The 26,959-nt window shown below is 41.2% G+C and overlaps 1 protein-coding gene and 1 long non-coding RNA gene across 10 annotated transcripts in view; one reads left to right on the forward strand and one right to left on the reverse strand.

Annotated features, from left to right (window-relative positions):
• LOC116229331 (uncharacterized) overlaps positions 1 to 6,490 on the reverse strand; it is a 103,440-nt gene extending 96,950 nt beyond the window's left edge. For all 9 annotated transcript variants that reach the window (XR_016464131.1, XR_016464133.1, XR_016464129.1 and 6 more), the window contains exon 1: positions 6,344 to 6,490. This is a non-coding gene — a long non-coding RNA (uncharacterized LOC116229331). The remainder of the gene's footprint in view (positions 1 to 6,343) is intronic.
• A 6-nt stretch (positions 6,491 to 6,496) lies between these two features.
• Positions 6,497 to 25,834, forward strand: MRPS18A (mitochondrial ribosomal protein S18A). Its single transcript, XM_031593727.2, has 6 exons — positions 6,497 to 6,637; positions 6,881 to 6,912; positions 10,009 to 10,113; positions 16,500 to 16,623; positions 17,389 to 17,455; positions 25,371 to 25,834. The coding sequence occupies exons 1-6, from the start codon at positions 6,538 to 6,540 to the stop codon at positions 25,513 to 25,515; spliced, it is 573 nt and encodes a 190-aa protein (XP_031449587.2). The 5' UTR covers positions 6,497 to 6,537; the 3' UTR covers positions 25,516 to 25,834.
• The last annotated feature ends 1,125 nt before the right edge of the window (positions 25,835 to 26,959 follow it).

Genomic DNA, 26,959 nt, shown 5'->3' on the forward strand with positions numbered 1-26,959 from the left:
CTGAATTGCTTCTTCTCAGTATTAGAGACAAAGAGGCCTAGTGCTCTTCTGAATATCTCTCAGCTTCATTTTTCCAATTGCAAACCAATGGTTTGAAGCTTCATTGCCAGACTCATAAAAAGACACTATCAGATGCTAGCCAAATTGTGAAGAACAGCATGTTTTATGAAAACCCAATTAAACTCTGGCCATCAGTATCTCACTTTCATCTCTACCAAGCATTGTCTCAGCTTTCTTGTTGTATGCCAAGCTTATATTCTTCTCTGATTCGGTCAGTGACATTAGAATTAACAGTTTCATTTTGTTTTGATGTTTTTGGGGGGAAAGAAGGCAGAGTCCTTCTTGTTTATATACTAGGTCTGCAGGATACCAGAAACAAGTATTTTCAGGGTCAGGAGGGGAGTTTTCTTCTATAACTGAGCTACGAAAAAGGGAATTGTTTGTCATTAACATTCATACAAGCACACACTGAATGTCATTCCCTGAAAGAACCAATAAATAAAATAAAGACACAATACAAAGAGAAATGCTGCCTGGTGATAACTTCAGAAATCCAGATCAGTGGAATAGCTCTTTACGCTGAGCAACATAACAGAGGCCCATATGAGTCCCTATGGTCCCAAGTACGAGGTAAAGTGAACAGTGTCACAGAAATACTTCCATTCCCTTCTTTCCACAGGGGAATTTCCCTTCTTGTTGTCTCTAAACACTTAAGTTTCCAGCTGACTGTGATTCATTTTAAGAAGTCATAAATGCAGGGAGCATATTGTGTTTTCACCTGACTGGCAGAAAGGACAGCTATTATTTTCCATCAGCTTTCAACCCTCTTCCAAGCCACTGATGAAAAAAAGCAACAAATTTCCCTGGATACTCAAGTAAGGGTCACTAAAAATACAATGCAACAAAATGCAAAGCAGAATTAGGGATGAAGTAAAACTGTTTTTAATAGATCAACAGTCATCACCTAAAACTCCACTTCAGCCCATCTGATCTTTTTTCCTGGAACCAATCCAGGAAGCAAATTTGCTGATGGTGTAAACAAAACAAACAAGAGATGTCCTACTGTCTTGTCATTATCATTCTTCTGTTGTTTTTTGTCTTCATGAAAGACTGTCTTCTATTGTCTGCTACTCACTGTAGTTTTAGTGTAAGTCATGAAATGCAGTGTGAAGGGCAGCCTCTGCTTTTATTTCTCGTATTTGAGATTTGTCATATTTGAGAACATATATATATATATGTTCTCTCCAGGTTTGCAGAGTGAAAAGATTCAGACAACTGAGTTATCTTGATGAGACAAATCTGTCAGGACTCAGAGCAGCAGCAATCATAGGTGTGGACAAGTGGTGCCACATTCTAAACTTTTTACCAGCTGGAAAAGAGCAGCATCACAAATACCAGTCTGAGAACCACATCAACAGCATAGTTGCCTAAATGAGCACTCTTCTCAGAAATACCCAGAGGAGTTTGATGACTGAAAGCCTCCAGAAGCAAAGGGCTTTCAGGCAAATCCAGCTGATATATTTGTTATACGGTGCCAGCATAATTTCCCTTAATGGCTAGAGAAAAAGGGGAGCACGAAAAGGGTCAGTTGGGAATGTTATGTTCATGGGGGGGAGGGGGAGCAAAGAAAAGGCAAAACTAGCTGAGAACAGGCTCCATCTAAATTGCATGCAGACCTCACACAAAGCACAGAGAATTGGTCAGTAGATTGAAGCCATCTGGCTGGAGGAGCCATAAGAGGAAAACCCTGCTGGAGATCTCTCCATCACATCCCATCATGGTCCAAGATCAGAGCACAACATGGGCTTCCCCCGTTCCAAACTCACAGAGTTAAAAACAGGAAGAAAAGCAAGAGGAGGACTGCGAAGTTTGTCATTCTGGCAGAGCCTCTACTTACAAAGTATAGATCCAGCTAGCACTCTATTGCAAACAATTTCAGTCCTGACTCATATTTACCAAAAACAAAAAGAAAAAAAGAAAAAAGAAAAAAAGAAAGCCCAGGTGTTTGACTTTTGACTGAAACAGGCTGCAGAGCCTGCCCAGCGCAGCTTCATGTAAATTTTAACCCAAGTGATCAGAACCTGTGCTTGTGCACATGCTGGGAACATGGAGCATACGTATGTCTGCAGTAAACATTAGGTGAAGCAGCTGCTACAGCAACACATCAGTTTGCTGAAAGTTTGGGCATCACTCATTTTGACTATGCTGTTCCAAGGCCTATCTGGTAAGCCTCAGGCTTTGGCCGCAACAAGGGAGAAACTAAGTCAAGGCTACACATGCTACAACCAACAGCACAAAACATGGATGCAGACAGCTGGTTCAGGCTTTTAAGACTCCACAGTGAAAGACTACTACAGGGCTGTTCTCATATGAATGAACCAGAGAACTCCTGGTTTCCTACTGCCCATCCTCACCAGGTACAAATATGTCTGCTGTTGAAATCAAACTGAGCATTTGTTACAGTTCTGTCTGGAAAGGTCTGAAGATACAACCACTGTTTTAGGGCCCTGATAAACCTTCTGTCTTCATTTAACGCAAATTAGGATTGCTTGCATTTCAGGTATCCAAGGACTTAATATTGGTCTTTATGCCAATCTTGCCTTAACAAATTCAATATTTTTCATTGCGTTTTTCTGAAGGCCCTCCTTCACCTGGCTTGGGGAAAAAAAAAAAGAAGAAGAAAAAGAAAAGCCCACACAACATCTGGAAAAATTAAAGCTTTGGACTGTTGCCGGTCTGATGTCTATGGTGCTGTTAAAGAGTTTTTCTTCTAATTCTTCCATGCAACCCAAATATTAATTTCTAGAGATCAAATCTCAGTGCAGGCAGCTCAGTTATTTTCCATCATTTTGACTTACTTGCCTATATGGAACATTCCCAAAATGTCAAAAGCCACTGATATTTTTTAAACACTGAAAATCTCAGAACTTACCATTTCTGTATCAGAAGTGAATTTCATTGAACCTAAAGGCTTTTCCCTCTAACAAATGTCTTCACCAACATATTTCAACTGGTATCAGTAATGCCACAGATACTGGGTATGAGAATAGAAGCATCTAAAATATGTAAGGAGAGAGGCAGGTAGTGGAAGAAACAGAACTGAAACGATATTGGCAGAAGAAGTTGGATTCATTTTCCCAGTGGATTTTTTTTGTTTACACTAAGCCTGAAATATTGGAAGGAAACATAATAAAATTATTACTTGGTTATTTTGCTTTGAAAAATAACTATATCCACTGGGAAAAGAGGAAACCTTAAAAATATAAACATGTTATTTGCAAGTGAGTTGCTCATTTTCCTGCTAGAGTACCATCACTTCACTCTATACTCCTGCTCTCTTTGCAGCTTTTCCTTCTTTCCAGCCAACTTTTCATCCCCCTCCACACTTCAATTTATTAATTTCTGTCCAAATATCATTCTCTCCTACCTCCTCAAGTCTGTTTCAGAAGGTAGTTCCCAGTACATGGACACAAGAAATTGGGGTTAGCTGTTCATTTGTGGAATGGATAGGCTCTGCAGGCTGACAAGAATTTGGCTACTCTCAACCAGGACTCCTGGTTCACATGTAAGAGATGAACCAGTCTCTGAAGCAATCTCTGATCTCTAACAGGCTGTGACACTGGACAGTCTTCAGAGAGGTCCTTGTATCCCAGTGGCTCTGATTGAATGAGGAATGATGAACTGAAGTCTTGGTGCAACATGACTGTTCAATACTCCCTTCTTTTACTCACACTTGAGGGGGGGGGGGGCACTTCTGCAGGTTCTTGGGTTTTCTGGGTTTTTGTTTGTTTTATTAGCTTGGTTTTCTTTTGTTTTTCCAAACAGTAGTTTCATTTGAATTATTTGAGCTATTTTTATCTAACTATAAAATGTGATATTTCTAAGTATTAACTACCTGAAAGGACAAACCTGTGAATCTGCCTTACTCCTTACAGCTGGGTGGCTCCAGTTCTGAGGATTTGTAGCAATTAATAAGCACGTGTGGCTAACAAGCCATTTTGAAGAGCCCACTAAATTTCCTCATTTAAAATCTTAGATGATCAGTTGTTGTACTTCAATAAATTTATTCCACTTCTGAACACTCAGCATCAATGTACACGCTATCACAAAAATTCTAGACATTTTGCAACATACTCATCACTACATCGAGAATGTTTCCCAATTTTTCAAGGGGGAAGGGAGACAGGCCGTTGGACGAAGTGAACGCTGACCTGCAGTGACCCCTTCTGGAAAGCACCAAAAATGTACCATTGGAAACAAACCTGTACTGCTCTGGGGGGCCTGTGTGGGAACTGCGTGACCTACTAGCTTTTTCCATCTCTATTTCTATGACTTTTAATGTTGTTTCATTGGAATAGCCTCAGCCTTTGTAAGATATTTGCAAAGTAAAGCTCTGGAGCAGATATACATCTATTAGCATCCAATGGACCAAAAAATGCCCAAAGGACCAGAAAAGTTGCTTTGTTGCTGGAAGCAGAAAGCAGTAATGTGTTACAGCAAATAAGAAAAAAGCAAAACATACTCCATTTTCCAAACAATAACAAAAAGCAAAACACAAATTTGTATGAAGAAAAAAAAAAAGAAAAAAAAAAGAAAAAAAAAAGAACACCTACAATGTCTAGTCCCAAAGGAGTTCAAATAAGGGAATACAATTTGAGAACAGAGCCATAAAATCTTTACAGGCCATAATCAATTAGGACATACATTTCTCATTTGAAATATGCTACTTCTTTACTTCTGCCCAGCCCCCCCACTTGTGAGCACAGGTTTAATTTTAATTGAAAAGGAAAAGCATGCGTTCCTTAATGGTCAGTGACATCCCATTCCATTGTGTGCTTCTATCGACACTGGACCACCCTCTACAATGCTGACAAAACACAGACCATAGCTGAAATTACTTGCAGAAAGCAAGTCATTTTATTTTCTTTTGTACGCAGACTTAGTATTCAGGATTATTTTTTATTTTACCCCCAAATACGAGCGCTTGATGAAATAAACACATTCAGAAATTATCTGTAAGAAATCAGAAATATGTCAGATTTCCAAACTTGGAAAGAGACAATGGGCTTCAACCCAAGTTGGCACCAACTTTGTCTCCTTTGGACAAAATGGTCTGCATTGCTAATGGTTCTAGAAAATACTTAGAAGGCAAAGAAAATTTCTTGGAGATAGAGAGGATTCACTCTACAAAAAAACAATTATTTATGAAAGCAACTGTATTCCTTCTTTGCATTAAATGATGCATCACTTAAGTTACTATAGGGGACACCACTTGTCTACAGGCAAGAGAAGCAAGTGGAGTTCAGTGTTATTTGAACTATCACCATGTTGGTTGTCTCTGTCAGACCAAAACCCACAGTGCCACTTAAATGTCATCACTGAAAGTCAAATGACATGGTAAAACTCTTGAACAGCACCCAGCCCTGTCTTCTTATCTTTACCATGGTGAGCCAGCACTGTGCTCCTACCAACTGTCAGTTTCTATCCCATTGAAACAGTCTGCCTTACAGTTTTCCCCTTCACATGAGACAAATAGAGGAAACTGGATTTAATTTAAGACACTGAATAAGCTCTCCTGCCAGGTTGTTACAGCCAGACTCCTTTCATTAGATAAATTTCTCTATATAAAGAAAATCTTAAGAATGTGACATTTCTACATCACAGTGTTTAGCAACGTTCCTTTTTCTCATAAGGAAATTATCCTCAGACTGGATGGCAGTAAATATTTTGTTTGGCTCTTATTTCTAAGCTTTTGGACAAGCTGAAAATCACTCTGCTTCTAGAGGACATTATATAGCGTAATGCAGCAAGAAAGGAATAGTTATCTTCTGGGATGACTCTGTTTTCATTGCTTGGCATTGAGCACAGCGAGTCTGGTCAGAAGCCATGCCTTCATTCTGATTACTTAGAAAAGTCTTGGAGTTGCGAACTTAGAACTGCCATGGCAAGGGATTTCCAGTAATTTTCTGGTCTGGTAACCCATTCTACAAACTAAAGAGATAATGATAGCACCTGAACAACCTGCCTGGTTTCATCAAGGAGTACAAAAACAGAAAGCGCAGTCCTTTGAGAGGCATTTGCTTTCAAACAGGATTGTAACAAGCAAGCATAACAAATAAAAGGAAGGTGATGAAAGAACTCCTGAGATAGGATGATCACAGTTCATTTCACATTTTGTTGTATGCTTACACTTAGGTCACAATTTATATTTTACATCACATTTTAGCTAGAAACTTAGAAAAAATGTACACAATGTTTTGCATGATCACTGTAGACTGCTGGTATAAGCAAATGGCATCAACACACATTTACTGTCATCAAACAAGCATTTGAGGAAACTCACTGAATGAACTTTCCTATCGGTTTAGATCAACTGATGAGTCAGAAGAATCTCAAAACGGCAGCAGCCCTTCTCTTCACACTACCCTTTTCCCTCAGGTGATAAGGGCGGGAAACTGCCGCGCCTCAACATGGCGCCCGAGAGCCCGCCTTCCCGCCGGCGGAAGCGGGAGTGACGGCAGCGAGGGCGACGACAAGATGGCGGCACCCAGCCTGCTGCGCGGGGCGTTCAGGCGGCTGTTCGCCGGGCTCTGGGGGAGCGGCTGGGTTTCACCACCGGCCAGAACCCTCCGGGAGGGTGAGTGCAGGAGTGGCCGTCCACGGAGGGCTGCTCGGGGGTCGGGACAGTGCTCCGGGATCATTCTGTATCGCTCCGGTCCCCGGGCTGCCTCTCGCTCTGGTCTCTCACCGCGATGGAACATTGCTCTGTTTCGCCACCACCCCGCCACCTACTGCTTTTTTCTTTTTTAACTTTTTTAAAGGAGAAATGAGTCTCATTTTGTTTTCTTGTCTTTTTCTCCTTTATTTTTGTTTTTTGTAGTCGTGGAAGTGACTGAAGGCAACACGACCATAGTAAGTCTCTGCCCCTACTTCTTCCCAATAGCAGCTCACGCTGTTAATTCTCCTTTCTGCAGTAGGGAATAAGCCTGTTGGCTCCAAAAGGGGAGGGTGAAAGGGTCGGCTTTCTGCCCAAACGACATCGCAGCCTGTGAAGGCCAAACAAAGGAAGGAGAGCGTTACAAGTGTAGTTAAGCCGGTTGGCCACAGGAATGCTTTGGCCACAGCAAGCCCGGGTCGTCACCCTGATGCTGGTGAGGTGATGGAGGGCTCCAGTCAGAGCTACCCAGACATCTTGTGTGGTAATAACCGATAAAACTGGGAGCCCTGACACTTGATGTTATCTCAGCCCCATGGTTAGCATGAGCAGGCATGGTAAAAGTTTGCCTGAGTGCAGAGCTGTTCAGTGCCTGCTGTATGACACATGTGCTGCTTGCCTTTGATGTGCGTTGTGTTTGTTAGTCACAGTATGTGCCTTAGCGGCTGCTCATGATGTTAAGGTTGCCTTTCGTAATGTGTCCAGTGAGAAAAAAATTCAGTGAAAGAGCTGTTGTCAAAAGGAAGACTCTAAATACTCCCATGAATATTGCTTCTGAAAATAAACAGGTTTTGAGATATCTGATTAAAAAAAGAGCATTTTCTCAGCTATAATATATGAAGGAAAAATGCCGAAGCAGTAGAGTTAGCATTTTGCTTGATTTATGCCATCTGATCTGTTGTACTTTATCAAGAGAATTGTTGGTGTTCAGAAAAAGTACTGAAATAAATAAGGGTGGGAAGCAAAATTCAATTATTCTGCTCATATTATGTATGCCAGTAACTATATGTGTCTTGAAGACAGACAGTACAGATACTTTGAAGTGTTTAAATATCATTGGGAGAGTAGAGTAGGAATTATATATAAATAAGGATTGAAGGGACTTTTTCTTTCCTCCCTAGTGAAATGGACAAAAACTGACTGTTTATACATTTAAAAATCTGAGTTTCCTTTGTGTCATCTTTGGGTTTGCGGACACTGTCATGTTTGAGGCTTGAATGGAGTAGGTTATTTATATTTTATATGTATAACTTTTTACACTAGCAGAGTGTTCTAGAAAAAAAAAGAAGTCTCAATTTCCTGTGTCTTTGTGTATCATGGGGAAGATCTGGATACTTCTGCTGCATAATATGCATCAGTAATAATGCATCAACATATGATTCATCCTTGCTCATAAATGAGAAAATCATGTAACAAATAGCGTAAATTGATCAACTGAGGGGTTGATGCATTTCTCAGCGTATCCTCTGGTCACTCCATTTTTCCTATGAGCTCAACATCAGGTTTTTCTTTATCCATCTGCGTGCTCATCTTCCTGTGAGCTCTTATCTTTAATCAGTATCGAAGGAAGTGTTGTACATGAGCCAGATGAATGAACCCTAAAGGAATTCAGAATTCATCAGCATACTGAGAATGTCAAGCCTTTGTACTCATTCTCAGTTCTGTAACAGAAGAATAATAACTCAGCGGCTTAACAATATGATAGCCCTCAGGTAGTGGTCAATAATTACCCAAGCCTGTGTGTTGAAATTGATGTCAAGAAAATCTGACATAGCATTCTGATTATATTTTTTCTCATTCACTTTTAAGATGAAGTTATAGTCAAAGTACAGTGTGAAGCCAGACTGGCAAGAATCAATGAGACTCTGAGGGAATCGGACTGGCTTCCCCAGAAATCACTTTACCAACAAATGGAAAGTAGATACTGACCTGTATTTTATATATATATATATATATATAATTAATATATTATTATTATTGTAAAACTTTCTGTTGAAATTGTGAGAGAAGAAGTCTTAAGTAAAAATTGAGAGTATTCCCTCTTTTTGAGGTACAGAGATGCTTCAGCCACAAATAACCTACCCATTTGCCATCACTAGACAAGAAAGATGCTTGGTGTAATATCTTATACCATGGCATTTCAGATGAATATCAGTGTCCCACACATACTTAGAGAAAATGTCAAGTTCTGGATCTGAAAACCTGGTAAGAAAAAAAAAACATGACAATTCAAAATAAAACAGCTTTTTTTTTTCTTAAAAGCAAAGTTGTGTTCATCCACAGTATGGGAAACTTTAATTAGATATTTGGGATTTCTTTTTAAACTCTATGTTACTTGAACTATTTGACCCTAGCAGTTGGTGTTCCATATGTGGTTTTAATCTTGACCAGAAATTTTCTTCTTCCAGAACATTTTGAAGAAAAACTGACGTCGTCTTTTTTGTCTTTTCTGTCCATTCAGCTGCAAGTTGATAGCTCTTGCTTCTATTCATATAAGCCCTCAAAAAAAAGATGTGCACGTTTATATAGACATCATATTCCTAACATCTACATTTAGAAAACAAATTTCTCAAGTTCCTCCTACGCACACCTTCTACATTTCTTGGGATGCTACTTTTAAGAAAGTTAAGAAAATTTGTGTGTTATATGTCACCTTTTTGTATTGACAGAGGAAAAGGTTGTAAAATAGTCTCCCAAAGGAATTAAACTAGAAAAAATATTAGTTTAATTTTAAAAATAATTTTAAAAAGAAAGAAAAAAGCACACAACAGACATTTCCCAACACTCCTGTCTGATTTTTCCTTATAATTTTCCCTGTTGGTGGTTTATAATCCAGCAAGCCTATGCGTGTTTTGGCTCACAGCATGCATCTGCTACTCTCTGCTACTCTCATTCTCAGCAAAAATACTTAGGGCTTTTGGCTAAAACAGATTGCTACAATTGCAAGGCATAGTCGTTCAGAGGAATACCACAATAAATGGAATTCAAGCCAGAATGAGAACTTCACATTGTGTACTAGTTTAGATTTGAATAAAATATATATAAGAATTTACCAAATGGTTTTCTGTGCCTCTTTTCTTTTATACCTATTGTCTTTGCATTCCCAAAGTGCTCAATTTGTACGTATATATGAGTGAGTTGTATAATGCAAATCCTGTCTCCCTTACATCTGTGCAATACTGGTCAGCACATTGTAGACTTGATGAAAGATATTCCTCAAGTCACAGAGGAAGTTAGGTGCCTGTACTATGGAATCTTTGCTCATTCACTGTATTCTTTGAATTGTTTCTTAGATTGAAGGGAAAATTATAGAGGATGCTGAAACACCAACGCCTCCTAACCCCTCTGGCCAGTGTCCTATCTGTCGCTGGAACCTGAAGCATAAGTACGATTATGTGGTAAGTTTAATGAAATAGTATTCCCCACAGGTGGATAAATACTGCTCTCGGGTGTAGTGTACTGCACAACCTGCCCCCTTTCTTCTTTCCCTGGGTGTAGTAAAAATAGGCAATTCCATCTCTACTTCCCTTGATTGTAACAAGAATAGCTTACTACGTAGTAATTGCTTGCCTTGGCTGATCGTGTTCATTGGAAAAAAAAAAAAAGGGAGGGTGGGGATTTCTTCATATCAAGTAGGAGGTTTGGAATTATGCATGTGCCCATTACTGCTGACCATCTGATCCTAGAGCCTGTATTTCTAACATGCTTAGCTCTCCTTCAGCATTGCACTTCTAGGTGAATGGAACTGGAATGCAATATTAAGGTATCAGATTCAAGCCTGTTGTAACTCCAGAGAGACCAAAAAACTTGATTAAATCAATTGTGTATTCGAGCACCATGGTTTCATTTTGGATCACTGTCCACTAAGGTAGTAACTTAAAGAACTTAAGAACTCTAAAGTTCTTGATGGATATGAGGTAGAGCACACATGCTTACTTCCCTTTCCCTTTAGCAACAGAAAAAAACAGATATTGATTGATGTCTTTTGCGGGAAATGATAATGAGAATATTAATAACACTAAAAGTGGAAGATGGAGGGGAAATTCTGTAATTCTTTAAAGCAAAAGCACCACAGAATAGAGAGTGTGAGGTAGAAGACACCAAATGTAGCCTCACCAGAGGTCATTTAAACACAGAGGTCATAAAAGAGCTAAGTGTTCCCACCACCCTAAAATACCAGTGCTGGAATCAGAAAAGAAAACCAGACAAGAACATCCTGTTACTAAGATTAAGTAACAGAGAAGTCAGAACAAGTTAATGCCAGTAGGATTAGGGTGAAAGAGATACAAATACATCTGGAGGAAAATAAATACTTTTGAGAAAGGAAGACCATTAATGTGAGAGAAACTGAAAGCCCTGTTAGCTACAGAATGACTGAGCTGCTCACGTGCGTGCAGAAATGAAAAACTGTTTGGATATCTGGGTACTAATGACAGTCTTGCAAATGACTACTGCAAGGCAACAGAGAAAAAAAAACCTAAACAGATACATACTTAAGCAATAGAAATAATTTAAGCATCGAATTAGGTACAGAGCAGTAGGCCTGGCTTGCATGTAGCCCCAAGGTGCAGCAGCGTGCTTAGTGTTTTACATTCTGGTTTCTGAGCAATCTGGATAAGCTAAAATATGCTGAATTTGCAGGTGAGAATAAGTAAGGAGAAATGGTAGATACCACTAGTGTATGGAAAGTACTGGAAAAACAGATCTAATTTGTGTTATGTTACCATGTTTGAATGCAGGGATTTCTTGCAAGACGCACTTCTCCATGGTTGCTGAACTTACCTGTGTTTGAAGTAAACCAGTCACACTGGAAAATGGTTTTCAAGGGGTAATTTAGTGTTACCTGCAAGTAAATATAAGGAGTCAGTAGGATTGTTAGTTAGCTGCTCTACAGATTTCTAGCAAGTATTCCATGAGTCTCGCATTAGGAGCTCCAGAGAACTTATTAACTGATGCTCAGGATTGAAATGAGCTCTTGTGGAGGATCAGATCTTGGAAATTAGTATGAAGACATTTTCTACTGCTGTTGGCAGTAGTAGACTCAGTTGCGCAAAGATGTAACAGCCACTGAGATCCAAAGCATTGGTTTTAGATAGTGTAGTGTAGAGACTGTGTTCCAGGATTAGAAGTAGACTTAGTCAAATGTTACCTGGGTTTTTATTGTGAATGAAGATTATGCATTTCTTCCATACTGAAGTTCAGTTTGATTCTTAGATCCTGGTTTCTGCTGGTCAGCATAGAGGGAAGAGAAAACCAAATGTGAGAAGAGATCTGCATCCAGAGTATTTAGAATCATTGTTGAGACTGTTCCCAAAAATCAAGAAATCCTAGATACCTGTCCATCCTGACTGTTGCATAGTTTCTGAATGTTTATGTTTCTGAGTATATACATCCAGTATATACATCTGCTGCAGAGCAGAAGAGAATGTGGACAAAAAGCTGAAGATAGTAGCACAGACTAGCATATCCAAGTTGTAGCATGTTCCTGCCTCAGTATTTAGAGCTATTCCTCCACAGGGCTGATGTGAACTAGGAAAGTTTCAGTTCTGGAGTAGATCACCTCTTCTGCTTGAATAAGTTTATTATATCTTTGGATGCCAGTTGAGAATTTATGGGCTTTTAAATGTTAAGGTGAATAAAACCTCCCTTTTCTGCACAAAAGCTCTCTGCTATTTTTCTATGCTACAGCAGTGATGACTAGCAGAATCTTGAAGTGCTCAAACAATAAAGGGCAGACACATTACTGTGTGGGTAATTAAATGGTGGCACAATTTACTCGCTGGTGGTTGAATTATCCTAAAAGACAGTAAATCGAGAACAGCTATTTTTGTTAAAGACACAGGCTAGTTTATAAAGCATAAACTATAACCTGTGTTTGGTAAGAGATTAGAATAGATGGATCACAGTGGTTCTTTTGAGATTGATAAGCTGAGATCAGTCAGTTGCACAGAAGGGAAAGTGTGAGCTTTTTTGCTTGGGACGCTTGTAATTGGAATGAATAAGGCACTATGAAAAGGGAAGTGTTGAATTAGCCCCTGAGGGAGCTGAGTAATATGACCTCATAGGACTTTTCTTTTGTGATGGGCAACTAGCACAGTCTAAAGTAGTGGCATAATGAGTTACTTTAGCTGTCGGAGAACTGGGGGACCAATGTCTCCTAAGTTATTAATCAACCAAACAGGCATTGTGAGCGCTCTCGGGTCGTGATTCCAACTTGCCTCAGCTTTGGTGTGGAGAGCTGCAGTTGTCTTTGCCAGTTCAGTCCTTAGTCTCTGCTGAGGCTCAGGATAAAAGGGTCCAAGGCACAAATTCCCACAGTTTGTGATCTGAGTGTGTCTATCCATTAAAAACTGAGAGTTGATTTTATTTTTTATTTTTTGTAGCCATTGGAGATTTTAAAAAATAAAATTATTTTGATCGTTGTCAGGCAGTTGGGTTGAAATCTGCAGTCTTCTTACAAAATATCTAGTGGATTGTGTCGAGCTCCCAGGAGTAAGAGAGAAAGGAAGAAGTATATTCTTGTGTAACTGGAAATAATGACTTGGCTGGTACAATCCAGTAGTAATTTGGCTACGCAGACAAATCTTTTTGTGGTAAGTGAAGGTTTTAATGAATTGCATATTACTCGTCAAGGGCATTGCTTTTCAGATTGTCTGTAGATAGTAAAATGCAGAGATGCCTCTGCATTTCACTTGCTAAACAAAACGCTATGTATAGCACATTATTGTGAATGGATAGCAAGTTTACCCAGACCTTTTAGAGGTGAAGGCTAAGCTGCTTGTTGTTTTTTTTTTTTTTTTTGCTTTTTCTCCTTATCTTCAACCATCATTAGTCTGAGTTAGGCAGTAAATATGTCATCTTGCTTTAGCAGCAATTAGAGGAAACTGAACTGCAAAATTTGCCTGTTAGCCCTAGATTAATTCAATCCAAGTTGTTTTCATCAAATGCTGCAGATTACAGGGGTGGGAATCTGGGTCCAGCCTCATGGGAGCTGTCCAATGATTAAAGCAAAGCTGTGGTTACAGGCTTGGCTGTCCATTAGCACAGAATGTGAATTTCATGGAACATGACGGCACCATGAGAACTTGCCAGACATATTTTTTTCTTTGACTCTTCTACGTACTTGCACACTTCCCTCCACAGCTGCCCCATAAAGTTGGCTGTACCTGTCTGCTTTCTCCCAGTGGTAAGATGCATCTGTGTGATTACAATGGGAGACCAGGCACCTGGTCCGTTAATTGTGGGAATCTTCAGAAACGGACGAACCTTCTGTCGAGCATGCAGCATTTTAAGCCAAATGGCATGAGTGTGATTTGAAGCTGTGGCAATTAGAACGTAGGTGATTTCACTTGAGAAATGACTGCCACACAGAGCTGGTCAGCTGGTGACACTGTTGCTCAGAGATAATAACAAAGAATGAATTTTCCTGATATTTTTTTCCAGTGGGAGAAGAAGCACTATCTCCCTTTACTTTTCACCTCCCCCCTTTGCATGGAAATATTTGATAACAACCCTGTGACTCCATGAGGCGTGGTGGTAATATGAGAAAGCACTTGGACCACACACACCCTTCATTAGAGCCTGTTGCCTCCTTAGACTTTCACTGTAGCAAAGACTGGAACAGCCTTAAACTTGCCATCATCTCCCTTTTCCCTCTTTCCCACAGAGTAATGCAGGCTAGTAGAAAAGCCTAGGAAGTTTTTCATTTCTTAGGCACTTTGAGCTGAACGGCCCTTTCTCACTTAAGGATGTGGTATATTTGTGCTAATTGGCAAATTGAGGTGTTGGTGATTTGGAGAACTGGGTAGCTAAGGAAGATGGAAAAAGGGATGGAGTCTTGTTTAGGTTTCCTGGATCCAATCCAGTGCATTTCAGGAGTGGCTGAAAGTCAGTGCCCTTGGACTGCTTGGCTGGCCACCGCCCAACTTCCACCAACGCAGCTGGCACCAACTGATCCCCTGGTTACTGTTCTCATTGGCAAGGCAGTGTACTGGCTGGACCGAAGACACTTCTCTTCCCTTTTATCCACAGATGGCCTCTTGAGAGTTCCTGCTCGTTGCTCAGCTATGTTATTCTTATGATACAACATCACCGTGGATGGTGAATGATAAGTCATTTTGTATTTATAAAATGAAGGAGATGGATCTGAAAATCAGCCTGATCGTGTTAGTTGGTAGAAAGGGAGCTAGGGAAGAGGGAAATTGTTTGTCATGATCATGGTAGTGAGGATGGGATTGGGGGAAAATAAACATCTGGATTTTTGATGGCAGCATTTGTATAACAGCATCTCATATTGCAGAATTGGTTATTACTAGAAAGTTGTACTGAATTCTGGCAACTCACTGCAGAGCTTAACTGGTGTCATGCAGTAGGTATGGATTTATAAATCCAGTGTAGCTCTAGTTTCTGAATGCCCATTTTTATTCCGCTTGTGATTGTATGTCTTTGCAATGGCAGTAAGTGAAGCTAGAAATGTTTCAGGGAGCTTTTTGTAAAATAGTATAGATGTGGAGTGGGAGAAGGTCTGCCTCAAACAGGCAGAAGACTACCAAGTGCTGATATACCTGGTTTGAATTCCCAGCATGTTGAAGTGTCTTTTGTCACGTCCCTTCCAGCCTGTGAGCTATCTCTGTGTGATCCAGCTACTTCAACTATGAACATGTTTACAGTAATGGAGAAGTAAACTCTCAGTTAGCAACAAGTCTGTGAACAGATGGAGAAAAACAAGGACAGAGGCCCTAGACGCACTTTGGGCCAACTTATGCAGACATCAGCACGTCAAGGGGACCTGCCTATGTTGGTCTGAGAGTGCACTAGCAGTGGTGGTGCGTGTGGAAGTGAAGAGCTGGACTGGTTTACTATGTACAGTTAATGGAACACTCATGCAACAGCTGTTGCTGCTGTGCTTAGGAATTTGTAATCTCAGACCTGTGATAATATCTGATTCTAGAGATTTCTTTAATTTTGTTTTTATTAAAAGTGCTTTACATTTCTAGAGCTCTTAATTAAGAAGGTCAACAGCAGTTTAATCTAAATGATCCTTGAATCTCAGCCAAACCTTCAGTATGTTTTGAATGCTTCTTCTATGCAGTGTGGCTCTAACATCTCTGACTAATGCATGCATACACAGGCAAAGAACTGAAAGCAGTGATTTATTCTATTAGGTCTTTCCTATCGGCACATGTTCTTTTCTTACAACAAGCTTCTTCGTGCGAGATTTTGGACTGCTTCCCTGTTCTCCACCCCTCCAGAGAGACATGAGGGAAGTTCTACCATGGGAAACTGAACAAAAGTTTGAAGAATAGATACCAGAGAACAGTCCTGCTCTGAGGGGAACAAGGAAAGGGCCAGAGGTGATCTAACGTATCTGTGACCTTTAGGATAGCAGCTGTAATGGCGTTTCAAGTTGTGTAAACACTGTCCATCTGCAGGTCTTGTGTAACTGTGCCTCAGTACCTAGGACACATTATCTTAGCCAGAATCTTGGAGCAAGTGACAGTGAAGTAGTAGGGATTGCAGCTGACATCATGTGTTTACAGTAGTGAAGTCAAGGGAAGACTCAGACCATGTTAGTGACCTCACTTAGTTAAGCTGACGGGCAAAGCGATGGCTCGCAAAACTCACTTGTTGACAAGCTGCATCTGAGATGTGTGGGAAGTATGCTTTGTTTTGGTTTGCTTTGTATTGAATTCAGTACACAGCGTGAGGATTACCACAACACCTAAAATCACGGCAATTAAAGGAGCTATAATACATTGCTTTTGCCCTTTTCTTGCTTCTACAGGATGTCTTGCTGTTGAGCCAGTTTATTCGTTCTGACGGAGGGATGCTGCCACGAAGGATCACAGGCCTCTGTTTGGAGGAGCACAAGAAGATTGCTGCCTGTGTGCAGATGGCACACCGTGCAGGTACCTCACCTCCTCCTTCAGACAGCATCTTTAGTGCAGGGTATAGAGCCCCATGAAAGGGCTCTCTCACCCAATTCGTATGTTGGTGAGATTTCAGTGTGTAGTTAGCAAACCCATCGTGCACCAAGTACTGGGACAGGATGACTGACCAGAAAGAAACTACTTGCTCTGCTTTCTTTGTGTCTTGGTTCCTACCTCAGTAGTAGATATTTACTCCTCTAGATGAGTCTACCACTGCTGAAGGATGTGAGAAATATCTCAGTCTATAGTAACTAATGATTAAATGCCAGTTTCTGAAGTGACATGTCTTAGCATAAGCTTGATCTTCTACCCATTAATGTACCTGTCTCCTATCTGCCTTGGGAAGATCTTTGTTTTTAACTGGGAGCAGATCCCAGGTTAACACAGTCTGAGTATTATCCAAGTTAAATGGACTGAAGATTTTAATAGTCAAATTTTCATCCTGAAAGTGGAATCTGATTGGACTTCAATGCTTTATGTCCTCTCAAAAAGCCTCTTTGGTGAGCCTAAGTCTTTAGCATCTGTTTCCTCTCAGTGTGTACATCAGAACCTCCTAACTAATCTGTGGCTAGAGTGCAGGTTCAGCAATGGCAAAAGAAAGAATAAATACTTTTTCTGTTCTAGTTGTGTTTTAGCAGTAGGGATCTGGGTTGCCTGGCTTATGAGGTATAAGTAACTTGTAGATGCTATAGATGCAACAAAGGCACTGTAAAGTATTCTCACACCTTTCTTTTTCTATCCCAGGTTTGCTGCCAAACCACAGGCCTCTACTTCCTGAAGGGCATGTTCCCAGGAAACCCAAGTTGAACAGGTGAATAGTCTTGTCTTTCCATGTCTCTCTTTTTCAGGAATAGGTTAGAAGAGAAAAAGCAGTTCCTTATAACTGGCTAGTACATGCGTTACACAACAGGTCTTATAAAGAATACGTGTCTACTATCATGAAGTACTTTCATTAGACTTTTAAGGACAAACTGCATCTCGTTCAATCAGTGTATCCCCACAGGATGAATTTCACACATCAGTCTGCCCTCCTTTCTTCAGCTGCACTCGCCTCCTGTTCATTAATATTCAGTAGGGCAGAGACAGGAAAGGCTGCCACAGAAATGGAGTCACAGCATCACAGAGCAGTTGAGGTTGGACAGGTACTGTGGAGACTAGTCTTCACCTTCTGCACAAGCAGGGTCACTTATTGCTCATTAACCAAGAATGCCCAGCCAAATTTTAAATATCTCCAAGGATAGACCATTCACATTTTCTTTGGGCAACTAGTTCCAGAGTTCAACCACTCACAGTTAAGAAGGTACTTTCTTAAATATGGATGACATTTTTTTTCAATTTGTGCACGTTGCCTCTTGTTTTTTTTGCTGGGCACCGCAGAGATGAGCCTGGCTGCCTTCTTTATACCTTCCTCTCAGGTATTTATAAGCACTGATAAGATCTCTCTGAGCGTTCTTGTGTCCAGAATAAAGAGTCCCTTCTCTCTCAGCCTTTCAGTGACCGCCCCCCAACTGCACTTAGGACAAAAGAGTGCTCAGGATGGGTACCAGAAATGTGTTGGGGTGAGCAGCTAGCAAGGGCCTGACAGGAGCTTGTTTTACTGTGCTCTATCTCCATTTGCCCTTTCTGACTGCAAGCTGTGATTCGTCCTCAGCCTGCCCTTCCTGTGTAACGGGCTGTCTTCCCCCTCCCAGGACTGAATGGCCCCTGGCCTTTGGGGGCAAACCGAAAGGCTGCTGTCGCCTTCTGTGCTTTGCTCAGCGTTAGGAGGTGCTAATCCCCTGTTTATGGCCTCACACTCTGTTTCCATGGGGATGTCAGAGCGGTTTATGAACCCTGCATTAGCAAGCTATGGGGTTACCAGAGGCCATGGGGCTGTTGCTGGGAGAGCTTAGGCTTCAGGGTTTGGGGCAGTCAGAGACTCCTTCCTGCATTTCAGGTCTGATGCTCTGCAGTGGAGACCTGAGGCAGGCCCTTGGAAATGTCCCTGAGATGCTGGCAGGCTGTGCACTGAGTATTGGGGAGAATCAAATTGGAGGACTCTACATTTGGTGCAGCCTTGTTTCCATTAGATACTTTGACTCTTTGTTCCTGTATCTTAAAAGTGTTTGGGATTCTTTAGTTGCTGCTTCTATCCAGCAGCTGTGGGGTGGAGCACGTTATCTAGTTAGCATTCACATAGCAACCCTGCATAGCAGGTCGAGACAGGAAATGATAAATCCTGTATCTTGCTGGAATCGCACCAGTACTCCAGGTCTAATGCCTTGAATTTTATAAATTGTGTCTTAGAATTTTATGAGAATAAAAGATACTTCAAGGTATGTTCTACATGGAAGCAGGTGCCTCCACCTCTAAAATTAAGAGATTTTAATTAGTGATTAATATACACACCTTCCCTGTTGTATTGCTAGTCCCTCCTTACACCGCATGATTTTTTTCTTTCCAGCAAGAGAATGTAACAAGCAGATTGCAGTCGGTTGAGGAAAAGAACAAAGCTATTGTTGAGGAGATGAAACAGCAGTGAAATAGGCAGTCTTTGGGGTCTGAATGGAGACAATGGAAGAGATCAAGAAATTTGATTGGAAGCTTTGGTAGTGGAGCTGGAACTAAAGAAGTCCTGGAGCCAGGATAGAGTGTAGGGGTACTTCAGGAGTGCATCTGTGGCCCTTTACAACATTAACTTCTCAGTCTACTGAAAGGGGAAAATCTGTATCTCCTTGGAAATCTTATCCAGTGTGCCTCTGTGAGTTTTAGCTATGCCTGCCCCTTCCTAGACTTTCCACGTTGTTCTGTGGAACCGTAGCTGGCACTGGTTGAAGCAGGAGACATTAATTACTTCCTTCCTCTTGCCCTACAGGGGCAGGGTGGCCCTGCAAGGTTGGAAGGGTACCTGTGCATGCTGTAGGCTTTCAACCAATACTTACTTGAGGAATGAAGACAGAGTTATTCTTGTAAGTTTCCTTTGTATATGACTTGTCCAAGCTTACATTCCCTTAACCATTCTTAAAGTCTTTGTAAGGCCATAGTAAGTGGGGACAAACTCAACATGTGGTGACTCCAAATGCAAGTGAGCCAGCAGGGGCAGAATTGGGCTGGACCATGTGTGTGAAGCAAGCTGCCATGTTCAGTGCCATGAGAACCTGATCAGGTCATCCTGCAATCCTGTTTGTCATAATACCAGGACTGCCCACCTAACTGAGCCGGTCTCTTCACTGCATTTGAGGCCTGCTGGGTTTTCAAGCACAGGTAGCCTATCATAGTAGGTGCTGTATTGAACAACTAGGTGATATAATTTCCAAATCTTTGACATTGAGCTTTTCTTGAGATCCCTGTGTTGACTGCTGTAGTTGTCTTTATTTCTGTTTAAATGAGAAATAACTGCTTTATTTTGCACTGCTACTGTAGCCCTGGGAATGCCAATGGGGAGAAAATGAGCAGTCATGTAGTATGCAGTTGTATTAGATTGCATCTTGGGCTACTTGCTAAAGCTTTTCCAAGACTAGAATACAGCTAATGTACATTCCTTAGCTCTAGTTTGACCAGCCCATGTACTCTCCAACTCAGCCTGCAATAATGGCTTCTTTGTTCCACCATCAGTGGGTCTGCTCTGTGTGTAGTGTTGAAATAGACTCTTCTGCTCTCTATCTTCTCTAGAAAGCCCTGACCACCCTTTTTACAAGGATCAGGGATGCTGCCCTGCAGTTGATCTATTGATGTGAAGTTTGGATTTCTTGCTTCTCTGGAAGGTGCTTTTCTGTGCACCAGCTTACAAGTAGAATCACTGTTATATTTTCTGAAGTGGTTTTATTGTCTCCATTGTACATAATTCAGACATTCTCTCTTACGTGCCACAGAATTGTCTGCATATTGGTAAGAATTTACCTGTTTCGTACTGCGTCATTTGACAGGCAGCTGACCCCATTTCTTAACCTGTTTCTGGGATGCAAGAGTAAGAGCAGAATGCTTTTGGAAGCAGGGATCTGCTGATCCCAGCTTGTTCTTGGTTGTGCAGCTCTAGCACAGAGTGGATGTGGTCACATCCATCATCCAGGATGTAATGTAACATAGAGAAGGAGATGGGGAACTGCAGAAGAAGGTATAACATGAAAGTGGAATGCCAGTTTGAGCCATGCTCTGGCCATCATGGTGGTGGGTGATGTGTGGAACAGGTTGGGGTCAGAATTTAACTGAGGGGCACTCCACAGCTCTCTGTTGTACTCCCTACATTTGGAACACTGTCCAGGTAAGACCCACTGTGGCATTCTTCATTTCTTGGATTTAGTTCTTTCTTTTCACATTCTGCCTGATTTGTTTTTGATGATGAAAGCTCATGAATATTATTGCTTAACTGCTTTATTTGCTGTGGGCTCTTTTTTAGAAATATGGCTGTCAGAGTTTTTGCATCATCCATAAACTCTTCAGTCTACTGTCCTCTTCCTCTCTTTCATAACATTTATCTACAGAACTGGGGCATGAAACCAGTGAAGATTACGCCTGTCATTACAGAATTAGTCCCTATGGTTCATTTATTTGGCCCAGCCTGGGCCTTTCACTGTTTGCAAGGGTTGATTCTACAAGCAAACTTGTAGCCAAGGCTTGTTCCCTCAGCCCCAGTCTGAGTTCTCCCTTTCATAACTTCTGTTGTTACTTCTTATTTTTGAGTCCATTTGTGCTCCAGCCTGGCATGTTCTAGTAAAGTGCTGCAGCAACAAAACATTATCACTAGCCCATGAGGTGGAGGACATTCTCAGGGATTACACAAACACTTTGTGGAGTGACAGGCTGTTCACAGATTCCAGGGTTGTATGTGCAGGCCACCACACACCAAAACCATTTGGGAAGCTGTCAAGTACAGCTCCAGGCCACACTTCCGTACTTGCTTTCCAGGAGTGGAAACCTGAACAAGTCAGCAGTTTTGTTTACAGCATGAAGTTTGCTGCATGGATATTGTGGATTAACTATCCAGAACAGACACCAAGTTCAGGCCATCATCTAGATGTTTTCTTAACGTTAATATACCACTCTTTTTCTTCTGGTAGGCCCCTATTGTTGGTTAAAGTACAATAATGAGAAGTTGTTCCCTCTTCCAAAGGACTGAAGGATGTCACATGTTCCCTGAGTCATCCATACTCTTGTCAACAAGAGTATGCTGTACATGTGGAGTATGTGATTTTAAGTTCTCAGTTACTATTCCATTTTCAGCTTCGTACTGGAAGAACAGAAATTGGCACAGCTAATATCCAGGTCAGTCCTTCCTCCGCATGAACTGGAGAATTTGCTATGTGTCAGGGAAGAAGCAGGTTCCATATGAATTCCTCATGAATTATAAAGTTCTCAGGCTCTGCAGACACCTCTCATCCCTCAGAGCAGAATCTGATTTCACTGCTATCAGTGTTTCATTCCAGCAGCTTGTGGTTTCTCTCATCTGTATGAAAACTGTGTGTGCATAGCATGTGAATTCAAAAGAGCAAAGAGCTGGAGTGGCTGCAGGTGAGCAAAACCAAGAAGTGTCAAGGGAAGGGATGTGGCAGGGAGGAAGCAGTCTTGCCAGCACTTTGATAGAATGCTTCCTGCACAGTCTGTAGCCCACTGCCTTCTGTTCTTAATCCAAACAAGAGATGGACTGAAAAAGTTCAATGAGGGTTCAGAAGTTCAGCCTTGAACCGCACCAGCATACTTGGGCTGAACACGGAGCTGCAGTCCCCCATGTGTAGATAATTTCTCTTACCCAGCACATAGAATTTCTGTGCTTATTTCAAGGTGTTAAGCAGCAGCCTCTAGGTGGGTAGGGTTTGGGGCCTTCCTGCTCATGGAATACAATCCATGGAAACTGATTTCTATGTACCACAGATATTTTAGGTGACTGCAGTGACTGTAGCTGACTAATTACAGCTTTTTCCATGCATTTTAGTATTGCCATTTCCACTCATAGGAATGTGACCAAGATTTCCGTCTTGCTTTGTCCAAACTAGTCACTTGTGTATCTGGATTCTAGGGATTTTGGTTGTTCTCTGGGATCCCACCACACTCAAGGTGGCAAACAGAGCCCTAGGGTTGGTTGCTGCTCTCTGAGGTTGCATTTCTTTCCTCCTTTGTCCAGAATGAGAGCTCTGCATACTGAGATAACAGGTTAGGAGACTGGACACTAGCTGCATCTGGCATCCACACAGAGACTGTCCTGACAACCCTCAGCTGATTGAGCAAATTTAGACCATCTGGCAGTGTATGTCTGTAGGTTATTGTAAAAGCTCCCCAAGACAAACCAGGTGGCTCGCTGCAATGGAAAGTTGGGTGATTTGGCTAGAAAAGGGTGCATGATTTCTTGAAACACTAGATTACATGCACAGTAGAGTTCACAGGAAAGTCCTGTGTGCTGGGCTTTGGAGCTCTCACATATGAGTTTTGTGGATTCTTTTTACTCTTGGGGACAAAAAAGAAATCTATTCTGTGAAACAGTAGGAACTGGGGTTAGTAAAAGAGGAAAAGAAACTTTGTAGACTGAGTGCTCACAGGCATCAGGCTTTTGATATTGCTGAATCAAGGTTTAAAAAAATAAAAATAATTAAAAAAAAGCAGCAAGCAAAATAGGACAAGTTTGAGTTTGGGACAAAGCAAGTATTAAAAGTGCTAAAAGCAAATGTGCTCCAGGAAGGGAAAGCGTCCAACTGTCTGTTTCAGCTAACAATGAAAAGCCCCAGCCTGCAGTCCCCAAAGGAAGCTAAAAGCCTGGACCAGAGGGCTGGATTAGACCTGCTCAAAGGAGAAATAACAAAAGCTTTAAAATCAGGCCATTACTAAATCCTCCTTCCTATGCAGAATTGGGGTGTGCACTTCCAGCCCCCACACAGAAACAGAGGGATTTCTTAAAAAGCCACTGTCTGTCTAAACCTGCATACAGCATTGATGTGTATCTCGCATTCACACATTTGCTTCTCTCTCAGTGAGAACATTTATTACCACAGGACCACTTTCCTGTAAACATGCAAACACGTGACCAGAACTGCACTTGGCATATTGTTGCATTAAAACAATTTCAGATTTTTTTTTTTCTTCCTTTGTTGTAACTGCAGTCTTGTGATACTAAAACTTGTGCTACAGACTTCCCTTCACAGGGAAGTGTGAGAAGATGCAGCCCCATGTGCCTGTCAAATAACTCTACTCCTTCTTCCAAAAAAAGCTGCCTTACGTTGGCTCTTTCCCAAGTAGGGACCTGTGTTTGGTCTCTCTGAACTCCCCTTACGTGTGGAATGAGAGATAAGAGTCTCTTTGACTTCCTGTCCTCACATTGTTACATAAGGGATTCCACTAATGCAGCAGCATAACATTAAAATTCAAAAGGGGCTAATATAATGCATTTATGTGAGAAAAACTGACTGAACTTTGTTCCACACCATCTTTTGAATCCCTCCTGCCATCCTAACTATCACAAACTCCTGAAAGTAAAAGCTTTCTAGTTTGAAAGTGGTTTCATTTCAGTGGCAGGAACCTCTAAATGTGATCCATTTTTTCAGACTGTATTGTTCAGGATCGCTGGGGAAGAAAAGTACTAGGAAAATGTGTTGCTGTTACATAGTATGTAGCTGCCTGGCATAGCAAGCTTTCTTTGTAGCTCCTGGGAATCTGCCACATGCCTTCAAATAAATGCATTACATGGTCTCTGTCCAAAGTTCTTAATATCTCGAATTTGCATGATGCAAATGAAAGGTAACAAAGCTGTTTGGGGAGAAGATGACTGATTGAGGTTACATTAAGACCATGGGATTACTCAACATAGGCATGCAAACATTGCTGGACAAAGTTTATCAGACTGTTCCAAATTCTAATTTGTTGGAGCATTGTTTGTGCAGATTATGCTGGGGTTTTACTTCGGATCTTTATTGTCTGAAAAGACTCTTCTTTCTCTAAGGACCTCTGTTCCCTCTCTACTGGTAGCAAAAGATTTAAAGCCTAACAAAACTCCAGGCCACCCAGCCGCAGGGTAAGATTTCCAGTAACCGATTCTGAATCTGAAATCCCCTGCCAGTTTGCAAAGCCAAGTCTAAAACTTGAAATGGTAAAAAAGCAGAGGATATTTGCCAGACATTACTCCGGACAGAGATTTGCAGTTGCGAAAATTCAATTTTAGTACCTCTTCCACTGCAGGTTCTGACTTCCTACAGCAGCAAACTGGAATGGTATTATAAAGAGAATGCTAAAGCAAATTCAAGCATATGAAAATGCAAGACTGGGCCAGAATCCCATCCTGTGGAAAAGAAACACCCATTGATCCACTGAAAGCAAACTAGTTCTTTTCTGGAGACTATTTTACACTGAACTTGGCCTTTGTAATCAGTTTACTTTATTGAGGCAAGCTCTTGAAATGACATCACACCTAGAGAGTGGATGGATTCACTCTTAAACCTAGTTGCAATGAAGGGATTCGGCACTCTGCGTTAGCTACAGGTGGACAACTTGCCAGCAGCCTGGAGATTGCACCTGATTCGTTTCACACGACTGGAAGTCAGGCAGGTGGCAGTGGCTACAGTACAGCAGAGGTGCAACAGTTCCAAAACAAATAGTCCTTTTCAGTGGTTCCCTTTTGAACTGAGAGAGTCCTGTTCATCATTACTGCTTTCATAAAGAGACGCGGAGAGGCAAAGGCAAGCAAATGAGTGTCAGCTTCTGCTTTGACTAAAGCTGTTTTTCTGTGATTGGTCTCAACTTGAAATACGTTTGTATTGTTTTGACAGGTATCTGACTCGCTGGTCCGTCAGATCTGCAAAGCCCATCTGGAAGAGGGGCCCAAAGTGGTGCAAAGTTCCCATGCCAGTTGGACACCTTCTTCTGAAGGATAATGTCAAATATGTATACAAGCCGCTTTATTACAACCACTAGATTCCTGAATTGGCACAGTCAATGAGCACAGCTGTTTTACACTGTTCTGCTTTTTTGTTTGCAAGTTTGCTGGTATTTCCAAATTCAAAAACTCTGATTAGTGCTCTGTATTGTCTCTGGTGAATAAGCTGCGATGCTCCTCAAGGAAAACACAGGATTCAGCAAAGCAGAATTCAACGTTCAGAATGATTTTGGAGAAGGCAGTGGGCAAAGATTTTACCTCAAAGCCAGGAAGGCTTCTGTATCACTGTAGTCTACTGCTGGCTTTGGAAAGGTGATTTCCTTCTTTTCCCAGAAATAAATGGTAATTCCCCTTTAATGTGTTTCAATTTGGATTTGCCTCATTTGGGCTGTTGTATCTCTGACACTGATGGAAGAGAAAACCTACTGCAGCACCGTGTTTCCTCAGCAGTAACAAATTATGTTAATGACTACCAAAGTGAAATATTTTTATAATCTGTACTATCCATAATTTGCAGCAGAAAACACATGGCAGTGGCAGGCAAGCATGTGTATTTCTTACACATCCACTTCAGTATTCCTAGCTTGTGCATCCTTCCTGAATCAAGCAAATACAGAATGTTGATATTCTTGACAACTGGACTTGCTTTTTCTCCCTGCAAATGCGTTTTCTACGTTTTCCATGTCAGTGATGAAGGTCCTTCTCAGGATAGTTTTGGGCTGACAGATGTGCATAATTTTCCATCCCATAAGTAAAAGGTGGCACCTTTTCTCTCCTTGTATAATATCTGTATGCAACTTCCACTCATCATTTCACTTAAGAAGTGCTAATTAAGGGCCTCATATGAAAGGCTTATTAAATTATTAGGGTCATTATTGATTCCATTTCTTTGATACTTATCTGAAAGCTACAGATCAACACAGCTTGTTATATGTACTGCTTGCATCAGAATCATCAGTTAATACTGGTATGGACAGCAACAAAGGATTGGGATAAACCCATGTTACCTGGGAAATCAAATTAGTTTATAATGGGTTTTTTTTGTTTGGTGGTTAGTTTTTTGCTTCTGTGAAATGGAAGCCCTGAATTTAGCCCCTTGAGCTGGCTAAGATGTTTTGGCTTTGGGAAGGAACCAACACTCTAAAATTTCTGGTCATTTCTGTTTTATGAAGCTTTGAAGCCTTCAGCCCTTCAGAAAGGAAAAGATTTTTCCTTTTCCTGTGAACGAAAGTGGATATGTTTTCTAGCCCAGGTAGCTGTGCTCAGTGAGTTCTGCTAACAGAAATGTCACTGGATAAAGCCATAACCTTGAGGTGAACCTAAATAAGAAAGTTGCAAACAACTTGATGATGCAGACAGTTAAATTTTTTCTAAAGTTTTGTGAAATATGCTGGATAGACCACGCTATTTTTTGTGAAGCCTAACACCTGAAAAACAACACACTCCTGTCTTCATGATCCCTTAGAGTAAGCAACAGCTTTT

The sequence above is a fragment of the Phasianus colchicus genome, chromosome 2, assembly GCF_987193195.1.
Source record: "Phasianus colchicus chromosome 2, bPhaCol1.hap1.1, whole genome shotgun sequence".
NCBI lineage: Eukaryota > Metazoa > Chordata > Aves > Galliformes > Phasianidae > Phasianus > Phasianus colchicus.

What these genes read in the sequence shown, in the direction of transcription:
- MRPS18A (XM_031593727.2), top strand. Translation starts at nt 6,538, where the DNA reads ATGGCGGCACCCAGCCTGCTGCGCGGGGCGTTCAGGCGGCTGTTCGCC. An exon ending in CTGAAGGCAACACGACCATA is followed by an intron (nt 6,913 to 10,008) that starts GTAAGTCTCTGC and finishes ATTGTTTCTTAG; the next exon opens with ATTGAAGGGAAAATTATAGA. An exon ending in AGCATAAGTACGATTATGTG is followed by an intron (nt 10,114 to 16,499) that starts GTAAGTTTAATG and finishes TTGCTTCTACAG; the next exon opens with GATGTCTTGCTGTTGAGCCA.